Genomic DNA, 15,954 nt, shown 5'->3' with positions numbered 1-15,954 from the left:
ACTCTTCACTTTTTAAAAATATTTTTAGCATCTATAGTGGTGTCTTTTATATTTAGCCAATGCATTTTCTTAGGAATTTATTGTTGCAGGGGTGGTGTTTTCAAGGACTTACTGTATTTTGAATAAATTAAATTGACATTTTGACAATTAAATTCAATTAAAATAATAAAATTTAATCCGCTGAAAGCTGTTATTTTAGAATAGTCTGGTACAGTTTACTCTCAGATTTAAATCTTTATCATAGTTTTATGTATTATGATTTTTTTTCTCTTTGAAAGATCATTTGAAACTCACTTGTCAAGGGTTGAGGGCTGAACTGTTAAGAAGAGAAGCTCCTCCGTCTTATGGACAGTTAATTGCCCAGGGTTTAATTCCACCAGTTGAAGATTTTCCTGTTTGTTCACCAAACCAGGTAAGACTCCAAAAATCAGGCAGACTAGTCAAAATTTAAAGATACTAAAATCTATTTTGCATTCCTTGTCCTTTTTTGTTTGTTTTATAGCATTTCCTTTTCTTCCTTTCATGCCGATTAGTATTATACTAAAGATTAGCTGTTGGACAAATCATAATAATGGTAGCACCACACAGTTTAATTTGCAGAATTTTTTTATTGTTGAAGGCCAGTAATGCACAGTATAGAATCATTCTTGCCGGAAAAAGTTAGTGTAGAGTGATAGACCCAACTGTATGTTCTGTATTACGTTGTGGAAGTTAAGATTGCAAGCTAGCACTTGAAAATTTGGGAAAGATTAGAGTATGCAAAACCATTATACACACATCCACTGTGCGTATGTGTTTAGGTATGATCCAGCCTACTATGCATTGGAAAAAATGATGGTAAAGGCAAGGCTATAATATAAATTAATGGCAAAGTAACAGAGTGAAAGTGAGTATATAGGAGTTAATCTCATCTGGCCATCTGATACTCATATGTAGCATTAGCACAATTTTATTTGGCTAAGGAAAATATCTATCAAAACAGCCTTTTCCATTAAAAATAAATTGGCATTTGGTTAAATATTCTATTGTGTGAAATAGAAGAAAAGTCTAGGAATCTTGCTGTAGTGCTGTGCTAGTATTGGTATTAAGCTGTGTTATGTGTTGCATTTAATACAGCAAAGTTTACTGTTAGCTAGTGTTGGTGGGCAGGTAAGAAAAATCATTACAACACCATAAGGGGAGAGTTTCTCTATTTTAAGTGGAACTGATTTCATTACACTTACTCTGCCATAGATTTCACTTATTATTTCATGCATGCATGTTCACAAGAAGCAGGATGTTTGAAACCAAGTAGTCTTGCAAGGATTACTTATGATGATACAGAGCTAACACCAGTTAACTGTGTCCTCATCACATGTCCTGTGTTCTTTCTGATCGGTGACCATGTGCTGTTCTGTGTGCCTTCTGTCAGCTTTGTTATGTGGGTGACCGTAGTCTTTTGCTTCCTTACTCTGTCCCACCTCTGTTTTTTCTCACTTGACTGACTGACTTCTTTGTCTTGTGTTGCGGTTATTGTTGTAGTCTGTTCTTTTTATGAAGTAGGTGTCTAGAGAAGCTGTAAGTGATTGTACTGATTCCCCACTGATGAAGATACATGCTATTCTTTTATCTCTTCTACTGTTATCTTCATTTCATGCCTACATTCTCTTCCTACTCCATCTATATGATCTTAACGTTTTAATTAAAAATTTCTTCAAAAGTAGATTGCATTACCCTATAGCACATTTGCTATTACTCTGCTGCTTAGGTAAATGGTACAAACTGGGGATTGTGATCCATCACAAATGATTTTATACAGTAAAGGAAGAAAAAAATTGCAGTTGGTATGACAGACTTCGAAAGCAGACCCAAAACTATACATTGTGAAATTTATTAGTAGATAAATTGGCAATAGAAAGGTCATTTGAATGGAAAACAAGCTCTTCTTTCTAGGGCTAACAAATATTTTTGTAAGCACATGAGCTTCGTAAAGAATGCTAATAATGCATGCTATAGAATCACTGATTCTTACTGGATGGGTTATCATGTTTAAGCTTGAAAACAATTCTGTACCCCTATGGGTTTGGCTTGCTGTATTCTTTTTCTGAAATTAAGGGTGTCCCTCAGCTGTCTGTTTTGGGACCAGTGCTGTTTTATATCTTTATCAATGTCATAGACAGTGGGATCAAGTGCACGCTCAGCAAGTTTGCAGATGACACGAAGCTGAATGATGCATTTGGCACACCAGAAGGAAGGGATGCCATCCAAAGGGACCTGGGCAAGCTTGAGAAGTGGGCCAATGTGAACCTAATGAGGTTCAACAGGGCCAAGTGCAAGGTGCTGCACCTGGGTCAGGGCGGTCCCAGACATCAGTACAGACTGGGAGAAGAACTCATTGAGGGCAGCCCTGCAGAGAAGGATTTGGCGGTGTTGGTGGATGGAAAACTTGACGCAAGCCAGCAGTGTGCGCTTGCAGCCCAGAAGGCCAACTGCATCCTGGGCTGCATCACCAGAGGCATGGCCAGCAGGTTGAGGGAGGTGATTGTCCTCCTCTGCTCTGCCCTTGTGAGGCCCCACCTGGAGAACTGCATCCAGGTCTGGGGCCCCCAGCACATGAAAGTTGTGGATGTTAGAGTGGGTCCAGAGGAAGGTGAGGAAGATCCTCAGAGGGCTGGAGAACCTCTCCTATGGAGAAGGCTGAGAGAGTTGGGCATGTTCAGCCTGGAGAAGAGAAGGCTCTAGGCAGACTTCTTGCGGCCTTTCAGTACTTAAAGGTGACTTTAAAAATAAAAAATGGAGAGCAACTTTCCAAAGAATTTTTTTCAAAAGAAATTAAACTTCACCAGTCTGTGATGCAGCTATTCTCACAAGTCTCCTAAAGTAGGGCTAGGTCAAGGAAGTCTGTTAAGAGGGTGCAATTGCTACGCCCAGATACGTAATTCCTCTGGTACAGGCAACTTGGAACAAAACAATGTTTCCTACACATGCCTACCCTGTATAGGTTTTTCAGATTTGGTGCATGTGAACATATTTAGGAATAATCAAGACTTTCAGGTGAACTTAGTTTGCTCAGTCCTGTTTTTCATCATGAAACCCCACAACGATTGCCTAAAGATCTTGGTTTTTACTAAAAATCAAATCTCTTGATAGCAAGGACAATTGTCTGAAAAATACAGGTATGGAGTGGCTATAAGTCAGGGGTTGTTACTGAAGCTTTTAAAAAGCTATGCAATTACAGAAATTCATTTATCAGTCGAGTTAAATTGAATTAGCTAGTTGTCATTGTTTTGGGTATAGTTTTGGTTTGTTTTATTTTAATTCGAATATAATGGAATTCGTGGCCATCTTCCATAGTAACACATAACATGTAGATGCTTCTTAGTCTTTCAATGTAACTGTGATTTCATACTCCTTAAAAATACTGATGCAAATATTGATGCATGTACAATAGTTTTGAACAATTAAAGTTCCTTGGTTGTTTTGATTTGTATATAATGCTTTGTGTATAAAACTGATGTGTGCCTTCAGTACTGGATTTTTGAGGGTAGGGAGCAGTCACTCCAGTACCTTTTGAAAGTAAGGCTACTGAACATATGTATTTATATACTTGAATTCAAATGTAATTCGATGAATTACTGGAAGGGAAGAGGTAGGTGAAAGTACATGAAAGTGTTATTTGGATACTGTTGTATGCCCTGTGGCATCTGAAGGACTATGGAAGGGAGTTGAAGATGATGTCAGATCACTGAAGTTCATTGTAAACAAAGTGAAATGTATACATATATGTTACGTTAATCTTTTTTTAAAAAAAAAGGCTGTTCCAAAGAATATTCTATTTTGTTTTTACAATAATTCACAATATTTTGTAAAAAAGTTTTACAATAAACAATTTACACAAAAGGATGTGAATATGGATTTTATCCTGTAATTCAGTGCAGCAATGAATACTTCCAGAGTCGTGGACATCTGGCAGATTTTCTACCCTAATGTTTCTGAGAACTGAGCTACTTGGCTGAGGCATTATTTTCTCTAATTTTGAATAAGGGAACCCCAAGCCAAAGGTGTTAGTATGATCATGTTACCTTACAACTTAGAAGTTGCACAAGATTTTAAGCAGAAAAATTCAGGCACGTATTGTTCCGTAACTGACTAGAAAATTTATACCAAAGTTGAGAAACGTATGATTTAGAACATATAATTTTAATTAAACAGAAGCATGAAAGCATCTTGAAACTGGAATTAAATGATTATGCAAGAATGGGGGAAAAAAACTACAAGCATCTCTGCTGGAGAGGATATTTAATTTAATCTCTACTCTAAGCAGCCCCATGGTAGTTGGCAACAAATGGACACATCTGTTATATCTTGAGGAGTTTCTGGAGGATTTCTTCTTTAAATCCCAAACGTTTTGAGGCATGTTAATATGTACCGTTCTCTGAAGTCCACAGAGACTACTTTATCTTCTTGATAAGACTGTATGTAAAAGATTTTGCATACCTGCTGTACCATACTTTCTGCACTGGATTTGTGGCTCTACTGTTCTGTAATCAGTGTTCCATATCCAGGTTATAGTGCATCTTTTTTCACTTTGCCTTTCTTTAGAGGTCATTGATTTGGACAAAAATGTACCTTATATACTTCATTGCTTTTTTATTCCCCTTTTTCTTCTACACATATTTCCTCTTCATTTCCCTGGTCATAATGTTTTCTTCTCAAGAGAATCCAGGCTTCTGTCAAACCTGCTTTATGTTTCAAATAACCTATTGCTACATATACCAGATCTTTAATATTAAAGACTGTTTTTTTAATATTTAAGACTCTACATTTAAGCTTTGTGATTATATGCCGTTGGGCACAATAGTTGTCATTCTTCTTCTGTGTGAACAGTGCCAGCATATTGTCAACATTTCATTGTTGTTTGTCTTCTCATTTAGGCTTCGGTTCTGGAAAACCTGAGACTGGCAGTGCGATCTCAACTTGGATTTACCTCCATCAGACTTCCTATTGCTGGCAGATCAAGTAACATTTGGAATCGAATTTTTAATTTTGCAAGGTCACGTCATTCTGGATCACTGGCACTGGTCTCAGCAGATGGAGATGATGTTGCCAGTCAAAGTACTAGTAGAGAAACTGAAAGAAATAATACTCACAGAAGCCTGTTTTCAGTTGAATCTGATGATACAGATACAGAAAATGAAAGAAGAGACACAGCAGGAGCAGTCGGTGGTGTTGCTGCCACCTTGCCTCAGAAAGTCCCGCCTGCAACAGCAATAGAAGCAACAGTAGGAGCATGTGGGAGCTCCTCTGCTCAGAGTGGCAGTAGTGGTAACACGGATAGTGGAAGAGAAGCGGCAAGCGTAGAGCCCCCAAGCACAAGTCCTGCACGTCACCAGCTCACTAGCGCGCTAAGTCGTATGACTCAAGGCTTACGCTGGGTACGCTTTACGTTAGGGAGATCGAGCTCAGTGAATCAGAACCAAAGTCCTTTGAGACAGCTTGATAATGGGGTAAGTGGAAGAGAAGAGGATGATGATGTTGAAATGTTAATTCCAGTCTCTGATGTAGCATCAGACTTTGACATGAATGACTGTTCAAGACCTCTACTTGATCTCAGCTCAGATCAAGGACCAGGGCTTAGACAGCCTTACAGTGCAACACATCACGGTGTAAGGTCATGCAGTCGAGATGGCCCCTGTGAGAGCTGTGGCATCGTACACACTGCCCAGATACCTGACACTTGCTTAGAAGCAACAGTGAAAAATGAAACTAGTGACGATGAGGCATTATTACTCTGCTAGGTACGGATTGTTTAGGAAAGATTGTGTACAAGTTGGAGCAATATCTGTCATTGTTTTGTACTTCACAGTTAAAACTAGTTTTTAGTTTAAAAAAATCCAGGACAACGTTATGTTAAAACTATTTTAGCAACTGTGTGGTTGATTAAACATTTCTTATACTGGATGACTTTATGGAACTATTAGAGTGAACATTTAATGGCTCTGAATACGCGGTATGTGTATCCAGTATAATCTGATTACTCTTTAAACTGAAGTTATCCCAGTTAGTTTCAAATTTAGTTTATCCTGGTACTGTAGTTCAAAACAGAAACATGGCCGCTCAAGACTTATTTGGCTGCCTGTTTAACCCCGTATTAACAGGTGAATTTGTACAGAATTATTTTCCTTTAGGAATTGACTCTGTTGTATTATTGCCAACATACTTGTAACTTAATATACTAAATGCTGGTAAGGATTGTTGATGTAAAATATGTACTTTTCTTTGAGTTTATACATTTTGTCTAAATATTCTTGAATTTCATTATAATGTGAACTTATTTAAAGGGAGGAGAAACTTTCTCCAGGAGCATTTTTTTTTCAGAAGTACAAAATGCAATGATTTGTGAAACTTAGATACAATAGATAAACTGATGGCAAAAGCTTTTATAGCACTGACTTCCCTAAACTGCAATCTAATATGGTACAGCCAATTAGTATGTAAAATCCCCAGTTGTTAGTCTTTCCAATTTGAAGTAAAAAAGGGCCGAAGATATTACAATATGTGTTAGTTCCTTAAATATCCGATATGTACAAATACACTACAGAGTAAGTTCCAACTGGTAATAGATCTTTCCCTAATACTGTAGGGTATAAAGCTTGTTTGGACTCAAGGGATTTGCACTAAAATCATATTAAGGTCTCTAAATGAGCTTAGTGCACAAGCACTATCACTTTAAGTACTATTATTGTCTAATATTGCAATGGCTATATATTTCCCATGGCTCTTTTCTTGGGGTGTTGCATTTTTGTTGCAATCGAATTTGCTTTACTAATTCCCTATTTATTCATTGTATTTAAAAACTGGTTTACTTGGTTGCAGACTGGTTGTTTTTCTAAAAAAGAATCCCTTTCAATGTATTTTTTTATGATACTACATGTTGGAGCAAAACAGATCAATGGAAAAAGCTCATAACTTCCAATTTTGTGATAAGCAGGTTAATACGTGGCTACTGGCTTGACAACAAGAATCTACACCTTTTAAAAACAAAAATGTCAACTACTGTTTTATTTATTCTTTGCCAGTCTGTTTTTAGTAGGCTTAAAGATCCAGTATGAAATGTATTTGTGTGTGATTGTATGCTATTTATTAAATTTTAAATACTTTGTTGAATGTCATTTTAAAGCATGTTTAAAGTCTTGTGCATTTCTGTCGTGTTATGCTGTCAGGCACAACTGACTAAAATGTTTTAATACGTATCAAAATTAAATTGAATTTTTGTTATGTTTTTGAGGTACTTTTAAAGATAAATCCAAGGTCTGTCTGGCTTTTTATTTTACTTTTTAAAAATCCTCATCTCTGAAGTACAAATCACATGCGGAAAAAAAACAAATAACCGAATGGATTCCAAAGTGTATATATCTTCTCCCTCTTCTCTTCATTCACAGACACTGGGATGAGAAAAATAAGTAATTTTACCATCTGGTTGATTTAATTCACAAGAGTTAGTAGGTAAAATTTGAGTTCAGGACACAGTTATGTAGATTTGTGCTTTTGAGGAGCTTATGTGCAATACAGTTGTAAAAGATTTTATTAATAACCCATGCGGTTTCAATTTTCAGAACAGATCACATCACGCTGGTACCAGTTCAGGTACAGATTGGCCCATAATTCCACATACCCAAGTAAAAGTCATCAATGGCCATTTTTATTCACATTGAATAATATCTAAATCTGTGGGTAATCTTTAGTCTGATTTCAGTGGCATTGCTTATGGAGCAGGCGATTTTGCAGTATGAACATGGTAACACACCCTGAAATACATGTGAACAGTATGTCCTGGTATAAAATACTGGGTTTTTAAATCTTCCTAACGAATTATCATTAGAAAGTGGTTATGGAAATGTTTGTCACTGAGGCAGATGCATTTTGAAGAAGAAGTCTTCACAGAATACCTTACATACGTATGTAAAGTGATCTAAAGTGGTTCCATTAGATACCCCAAATAGCATGTACCTATGGACTCCATATTGCAGATGTAAAAAGAATACAATGTTTGATTTGTTTTAAAGGATAAATGCTACACATTAAACTGAGAAGTTGGATTTGATTGAGAATTTCAAAAATTGTAAATAAAATCCATATTTGTATGAGGCTTATTTGTCGCAGTGATTTTTTTCGTAGTGATTTTAAAGGGAGTGATCAAATCTCCTCTGATTAATACAGTACTGATTGGTTTTACCTTTTTTTTTTTTTTTAACAGAGTTGTTTAAGTCCTATTACTTCCTTTCATTTTATTTTGGAGCTGCTTAACTAACATTTTGTTTAAATGATTCTTGGTTTGGCTCTGCATCAGAGCTAGTAACATTTTGAAGAAAAGTTGATGATTCACTGTGGAATTATTTTCTGTAATAAATCACTTTCATCTGAAAGCTGTAAAGAATGTAGGTTATTGTGAGGTAGTTTTTTCTCCTCATGTAAAGCTTTCTAGATACTGAAGGAGTTTGTCATTGTTCCTTTTCACTTATCACACTTCTTTTGGTCATTTGATTTGCACTGAAGTATTAAGGGGGCTGACTGAGCCTCTGATGCTACAAGAGCTTGTTTTGTTTCCAAAATCAAGTCCATTTTCAGTACAGTTCAGCAAGTATTGCTGATAAATCTTCTTTCAAAATGATTCCCAGGAGATAACACTGGGATTAGTTATATTATCCGTTGTTCTGATTCCTGTCCAAATGCCAAAGCAGGAACTTGTGGCAGAGTTTGGTTTCAGCCTAGGTAAATCCCAGTTCAGATTTGGAACACAGACTTTTTCAGTGAGTCTTCATGTTACATTCTTGCTGTAGGTCAAAGTTAATAACAGGTTTTCCTGTTAAGATGAATTTTTGCTTCATTTGTGAAATGTGGATGTTTACTGTCCTGTTTGATTCCCCTGGTACTTTTCAACTGCTGCAGTCATCTTCTGGAAGTACTGCACGTTTTCCATAAAACTTGTTTTAAGTCAACAGCTTTAATCTTTCTGCAGCTGTGATGAGTGGGGGGGGTGGCTGTTATTTGTTTTGTTTTGGCTGTCTCTCTCTTCCTCTCATGTAAGTTTCTGAAACTAAGTAGTTGGTAACTAAATTTCACCATGATATCGCCTACAATTTAATTGCCCAAAGTGGGGTATGTTCTGAAAGCATGAGAATTAAGTCTGTCCCCTTGCTAAGTCACTAAAAGTTTGAGTAGGTAAGCAGATCAGTTCTTAAAACTGTTCTTCTTTTCTTTTTTTTCCCTTTTCCTGTTTTGATATTTGTATAACTACTGTTGTTACCTATCCCTTATCCAAGTAAACTGAGTTCTAACATTTTAAATATAAGGCTTGTCTGCATATTGAAACTTCATACAGAGACATTTTATAGCACAACATTCTTGTCAATATATTCATCCAGTTTAGGCTTCCATTCACATCCAGTACCACACTGTTGTGTATGTGATGAATAGTAGCCTGGGGAAGAGAACGTAGTATTAACTAAATCGAAGTTGTATATAACAAGGCAGATACACAAGACTTCCTCCACAACTGACGGGGTTAATGACAAGCAGTATCATAGAAGCAATTTAAGTTAGTGATTCCTGATCTCACTTCAAGAAAGGGCATTTGGGGAAAACCGACATTTACAGAACATAGCTAAACTTTGTGAATACCCTGGCACAGATTATTCAGTTTCTAATATCTTCCCCTGTGAAATCTTGCAGAAGAACTTAGCTCTCAGCATTAGGTCCTCCTTGTGACCACATTGCATGAAATTGTTGAAGTCAACAGGAAAAATACAGTCTGAAAGAACTTTTCTTCACTTGCCTTGTTTGAAAGATTATTGTACATTATAGTTATCTTATATGCTACTTCTATAAGTAAACGGTAAAGGGGTGGAAGACAGGAGGCAAAAAATAAATATAAAGAGGTAAGTCACTGTATTTTGATTTTGAATGACCGGAAGGTCTAAAGGAATAATTATAATCTGTAACATTATGCAATGTGTTTGTATTTGGAGATGAGCAATGGTAGAAGAGACACAGACCAGCCCAAAATAAAGCAGAATAAGTGTTCTGGTTCAGAGGGGCCCTCCTAGCAAATAATGTTTTCTTATGCGAAATGTAAAGGATAAATGAAGAAGCTAGTTTAAAAGAGTAAGAAAAAGATCCACAAAATAAGGATATGTTTGTAGATGTTACCCAGCAGGGACGGGTGTCTGAGTTCAGAGGAGCAATCTCAGATTTTGTCACAGCATTGTTGACTTGTGATGTTACAGAGGTATGGCAGAACAATTAACAGAATTCATGCTTTTGTGACAAAATAGTTGTGTTTCTGAAAGTCTGTCAACATAAATGCAGAAATAATTTTTTGGTGTTTCTTAAGGTGTAGAAGATTCAGTAAGAACAGCTGGTAAAGTTTGCTGAAAGTGGTATCCCTTCTGTTAATTTTCTTGCACTGAAAATCTGGTTCATGATGCAGTCTGCTCTCAATGGAGGGAAGTTGCCAAAAATGGAAAATACAGTTAACAATACATCTTCATTAGCGGTGCTTCTCCAGTGCTCAACATCAATCTCTAGTTCCCTTAACAAAGCACCTTCACTGTTTGTCCCAAATTCTATTTGTATCTCATGTATTTTGAGATACATCTCTGCTTTGCCATCTTTTATTTGAAGCTCAATGCCAGTAAAAACTTTTGGGTTAAGAAAGAGATAAAGAGTGCATGAGGATAAGAGAGCTTCTCAGACATAGGGTATCATAGGAAGGATGTGAAAACAGAAACAGAGAGAGGATAAAAGTAAGATGGGATAATTACACCAGAAGATAGAAATGAATAAGTAATGGTGGGAGGTAGAAATTAAAGTCTCCATGGGAAGAAGGGTGAGTGTATGTCTCAGAAGATTTAGAATAGATTGTGTCTTTATTATAATGACTTGTAGGTGACGTCCTGTAAGTCTTCTGGAAGTTCCCAACCTCAGTTGTCTGTTTCTTGCAAACCTATTCTTTAATTTGCTGAATTATTTGGTAAATAATAGACAAGGACTGGATTTTCTTCAAGGTTCTTTATCTTAAATCAATTAAATTATTAGGTTACTTAGAAGTCTCTTTGATCATACTTCTACAATAGCCACTCTAATCAAGACATCCCCCTGTAGAGATCTACAGGATTATTTGCTTTGCTGCAGACCACAAAAACATTAGCCTAAGATGCAAGTTCAAGGTTGCAATGGATGGCTTTCTGCAATGTTTCTCAAATGACTGAACTACTATGTGATATTTTAGGATGAGTAAACATTACTTAACAGGAAACTCCTCTGCGTAGTGCAGAGTTAGGCACTGACTACAAAACAGAGATTTGTATTGAACTGTGCAAAGTGAAGGGCAGAAAGAGTAAAATGTTTTGTGGGTGAGTGAAGGTTGCAATGCCAATCAGGGGCCAAAGTCCCTGTTGCAGCAGCAAGTACTCAATGATAACTAAGAATACACAGCTAGTTGTCTTCTCACAGTATTACAGGAATTATTTCTGTCCCACAAGTGATATTTCATGCCGTTCTGTCCAGGGACAGATGAGCTCTGAAATATAAAATATTTACCAAATTTACATAAATGCAGATGAAGCAAGATTATCTTGTTTGTCCAAATGGACAAAATAAAAGGACTGCTTAGACAGAATGTCATTATCTATTTAATGTGTTCAAAACCACCTATGGGATAGATTCAGTTTTCTTATGCACAACAGTATAGGGTCTTGACTCTCAATTTCCTTGCCAGTTTGTGGGATCAGCAGCTCTGAGCTGGTCTTGGGAGTTACAGGTAGGAAGGTTTATACACTTAAGAGCAGGATCCACAAAACTGAAATTAGCTAGGAGGAAAACTCAGGAGAGGAAGTGGAGCTCAAGCCCAATGCCTTTCAGAACCTCTAGAGATGAGTAGGATTTTGAGCCATGCTATTCTTCATGCCTTTAGGTGTCCTCAGCTCTTTCCTGCACAACACACAAAAAAAAGGGAGTCGAATATCCTGAAAGCTTACCACAACGTGCTGTGATGTGGTGGGCCTGTCTTCAAATTTCCCTCTGCTCTGTCTGGAAGAAGGATTCAAGCAGGAACAGCTCACCACTACCCCACAAGCAGACTTGGGGGTGATGAACCGGATCTGTCATGTAGAAATTCAGTTTGTAGAAATAACTAAATATCCATTGGCCAGGGAGAAATACTAAGAAAATTGACCATTTTCAATTGATTGTTTGGGCACTGAGTGGGGACATTCTGCATGAAGTCTATGCCAATAAATGCTTAACTTGTTGACACTGTTCAACTCAAAATCATTAACTATTCAGTGGGGCAGGCATGTGAGCTTGACTGCTGCACCCCATGGGCACCCAAGGAATGAACCTCTGTCCTTGGTTAACAAATGTCACTGCATTTACATACAGTGAAACTTTTGTATCTGAGAGGCATCCATCTCAGATCCCCTGCAGCCCAATTATTCAGGTGCCCATCTGCACAGTGGGAGAAATGGGTTTGCTGTCTCAGCAGTAGCAGAGATTCAAATTATACCCGTTATCCCACTTCAGTGCCCACCTGGACATATTTTCTTTCCTTACTCTCTAGTAGTCACAGCTCCTGCCTTAGAGGACCATAACTTGACTTCTTCCTGGGCCTTTCTTCCCTTGGTCTTCATCTGACTAATCATATAGCAGAAACTCAAATGTTCCTGGCTCATCGATATCATTATAATTATTGAGCCAGTGTTGCTGTCTGAATTCTCATCACTGCCATTTTACAAGCTTTAAATACAGATGGCGTGGTTGGTGCAGGTTACCCTTTCCTGCCCATTCAGTGTTCTGCGGGTAGCCCCAGGAGTCTTGGGGAATTTCACTTTCTGTTGTTCTTATTCTCTGCTCTTCTTTTCCGAATGAGTTTTAGCCTTTACTATTGCTGTGTGATGCAGTGAACCCCCATGGGTCTCTGTCCTGAAAGCACAAAGGTGAGGCACAAGAGGAGACATTTTGGGACAAACAGATACAAAAGCAAACTTCTGGTACTGCTCTCCTACCCACTTGGGAGAAGGAAGGAGGCATGCTGATGGGAAGGTGAGCACTTTCACAGAATCACAGAATCGTCTAGGTTGGAAGAGACTTCCAAGATCACAGAGTCCAACCTCTGAACCTAACACTAACAAGTCCTTCACTAAACCATATCACTAAGCTCAACATCTAAACGTCTTTTAAAGACCTCCAGGGATGGTGACTCAACCACTTCTCTGTGCAGCCCGTTCCAATGCCTAACAACCCTTTCGGTAAAGAAGTTTTTCCTAATATCCAACCTAAACCTCCCCTGGTGCAACTTTAGCCCATTCCCCCTCATCCTGTCACCAGGCACGTGGGAGAATAGACCAATCCCCACCTCGCTACAGCCTCCTTTAATGTGCCTACAGAGAGCGATAAGGTCACCCCTGAGCCTCCTCCAGGCTGAACAATCCCAGCTCCCTCAGCCGCTTTATAGTGTGCCACGTCGAGTTTCATTTGTCTAAACGTCTTTTTGGTAGCATATATGTGCATGGCCCTCATAGACAATATTCTGTCTTTTGAAGGCATCATCATTGGCCTGAAGGAGGTTGAGGGGATGAAGATGCTCGTGTTCAGCAAGCTCAGGGACATAGTGAAACAGTGTCGCTGCTAAGTAAGCCACCCTGTGTTACTGGAGAAGTGGGAAGGCCCATACAGCAGGTGTCCCTGGGATGGTGCAAGACAGACTATGCTAGAGACAAGCTCCTGCCCTCTTCCAAAGGGAGGCTGTCTCCAGGACTGTGCCTCTCCCATGGTGTACATTCATATTTATCCTGTGCTGAGGGCAGAAGGAAGGATGCAAGCTGAAAACGAGGGGCAGAGAAAGCTAAGTTGCGGGTAGGGCACTGCATCCAGAGCGGTACGGAGGAGGCAGTGTTGTGTCCATGGGGAAAAGGAAATTAAAAACAAAAACGTGAGATGCAAACCGATTGTAAGGCAGTAAGAGTATTTTTAAATAGGTACAGTGTGGTTCTTTCCTTTTCTTTGTCCAAGTTTTCAGATCATTTTCTCCCCACTTTACTTTTACTTTCCCGCCTCTCCCTCTGGGCCAAGGCGTAAGCTGCCCTTTCCAGCTGGGCTCATGACAGCCCCTTTCCCAAAAGCCCTCTGCCAAAGCCTCCCTTTCCCTCCTCCCGTGGCCCTCCTGGCCCAAGAGGCCACCACCACCCCTGTGCCCCAGCCGAGGTCCAGTTACAGGGCCCAGCAGGATGGGGCCATGGGCCATGGCTGGGCGGGGCCTGCCGGTGGTTGTGCGGGCAACAATGCGGGGAGGGTGGGCGGAGAGCAAGGAGCAGCCTCCCTGAGCACAGCCGGTGGGGACAGCAGGGGCAACGGGGGAAGCAGGGACGATGGCGCAAGGCAACAGCTACCGGAAGATGGTTTTCATGTGGTCCTTTGATGGTGGCCATGTGCCCCCGGCGATTGAGGACAAGGTGAGGAGAGGCCTCAGTGGTGCCCAGAACCCCCCCAGGGGCTGCCATCTTCCCCCTGCCAATGGCCATTGTGTTTCTCTGAGTACTGGCATTTGGGGGTGGATAGCTGTGCTTGGGTCCCCAGGGTTGCGGGCCTGTCCCCTAAAGTATCTTCTAAAACATGACTTGGTAACAGCTGCTGATGGCCTATGCCCTCTGGAGGGGACTCAGGTGGCCCCCAGCACATTGGGCTGTGGTGACTAAAGTGAAGCTTGGTCCCTGCTGCCCTGGGCTCTCAAGGCCCCTCTGCTTGGTCCCACAGACTCCTCAGCCACCTCCATGGAGAGCTCAAGTCACCCTTGGGCTCCCCAGCCAGAGAGCTCAGGTCAGCCTTGGGTGCTCAAACACCACTGCATAGAGCTGCGGTCACCTTTGGGCATCACAAGTCCGTGAACAGCCAGATTTCCCAAATGGCCCATCATGTTTCAAACATGTGCACAGGGCAGGGCTGCAAGCAAGTGCCATGAGAATCCAGCTGGACTCTCCTGAAAGCCTGCCTTCCCCTTTCCTAGGTAAAGAGAACTACAGCAGAAATGGCCAGAAGCAGGCTGTCTGCTTCAGCTCACTGCACACCCTTGATCACTGGTGCCTCCCCAAAGGCAGTAGGTAGGTGGAGCTGCCAAAGGCCAAGAGGGCAATTCCTCTGATTTCTGTTTAAATAACCCTGTGTGTTGTGTGCTTAGGGCCACTTTCAGATAGCACACGGCTCTGCGAGAAGGGTGGGCAGTGAGATACTCTCCAGCAAGAGCAATTTTCTGAGCTGAGTCTTATCATCGCCTTCTAGGCTCCCATGCCAAAGCAGAGACTTCTCATCAAAGGGGGAAAAGTTGTGAATGATGACCAATCTGTGGAGGCTGATGTGTATGTGGAGGACGGGATTGTGCAGCAAGTGGGACCAAACCTAAACCCCGAGCCCCGCACTGGACTCACCGTGCTGGATGCAACTGACAAGCTGGTGATACCTGGAGGCATCGATACTCATACGCACATGCAGTTCCCTTTTATGGGTAGCAAGTCAAAAGATGACTTCTATACAGGCACAAAGGTGGGTGTGTGCAACTATGTCAGTGCACATATGCATGTCTATGTGTGCATCTGGGCTTCCTTGGAGATGTGTCTGCTGATTATGTATATTAACGCTAACAGAGAGAAAAGAGTATCCATCAAGCACAGGCAATTGTTGCTGTCCCTTGGTTGGGCTGTTGTAATAAGCACTCAGGGTACCCAGAGGTCCACCTTCCACCAGCATGTTATTTGGGTTCCTTCAGAGACCTTGCTATCTGCAGGTAGCAAGTGTAAAGAACAGTCATTTAACTTGGCTGTCAACATGCCAAATGCAACTTGCCTTCATATGAGCTTCATACTTTTCTGATCAAAGGTTAACCTAAAGCAACAGTTTAACTCCCCCGGTGTGTTGGGAGCACTC

General features: G+C 40.1%; 2 protein-coding genes across 2 annotated transcripts in view; both read left to right on the top strand.

Annotated features, from left to right (window-relative positions):
• LRP12 (LDL receptor related protein 12) overlaps positions 1 to 8,128 on the top strand; it is a 51,685-nt gene extending 43,557 nt beyond the window's left edge. The window contains 3 exon segments of the mRNA XM_040546680.1: positions 279 to 309; positions 311 to 412; positions 4,914 to 8,128. Coding sequence (XP_040402614.1) covers positions 279 to 309; positions 311 to 412; positions 4,914 to 5,777 — 997 coding nt within the window. The 3' untranslated portion in view covers positions 5,778 to 8,128.
• A 6,177-nt stretch (positions 8,129 to 14,305) lies between these two features.
• DPYS (dihydropyrimidinase) overlaps positions 14,306 to 15,954 on the top strand; it is a 35,003-nt gene continuing 33,354 nt past the window's right edge. The window contains exons 1-2 of the mRNA XM_040546677.1: positions 14,306 to 14,489; positions 15,313 to 15,573. Of these exons, the coding sequence (XP_040402611.1) occupies positions 14,406 to 14,489; positions 15,313 to 15,573 (345 nt within the window). The 5' untranslated portion in view covers positions 14,306 to 14,405. The remainder of the gene's footprint in view (positions 14,490 to 15,312; positions 15,574 to 15,954) is intronic.

This window comes from Cygnus olor, chromosome 2 (assembly GCF_009769625.2).
Source record: "Cygnus olor isolate bCygOlo1 chromosome 2, bCygOlo1.pri.v2, whole genome shotgun sequence".
NCBI lineage: Eukaryota > Metazoa > Chordata > Aves > Anseriformes > Anatidae > Cygnus > Cygnus olor.
The sequence above is the reverse complement of the archived record's forward strand: the minus strand, read 5'-3'. Positions and strand labels throughout refer to the sequence as shown.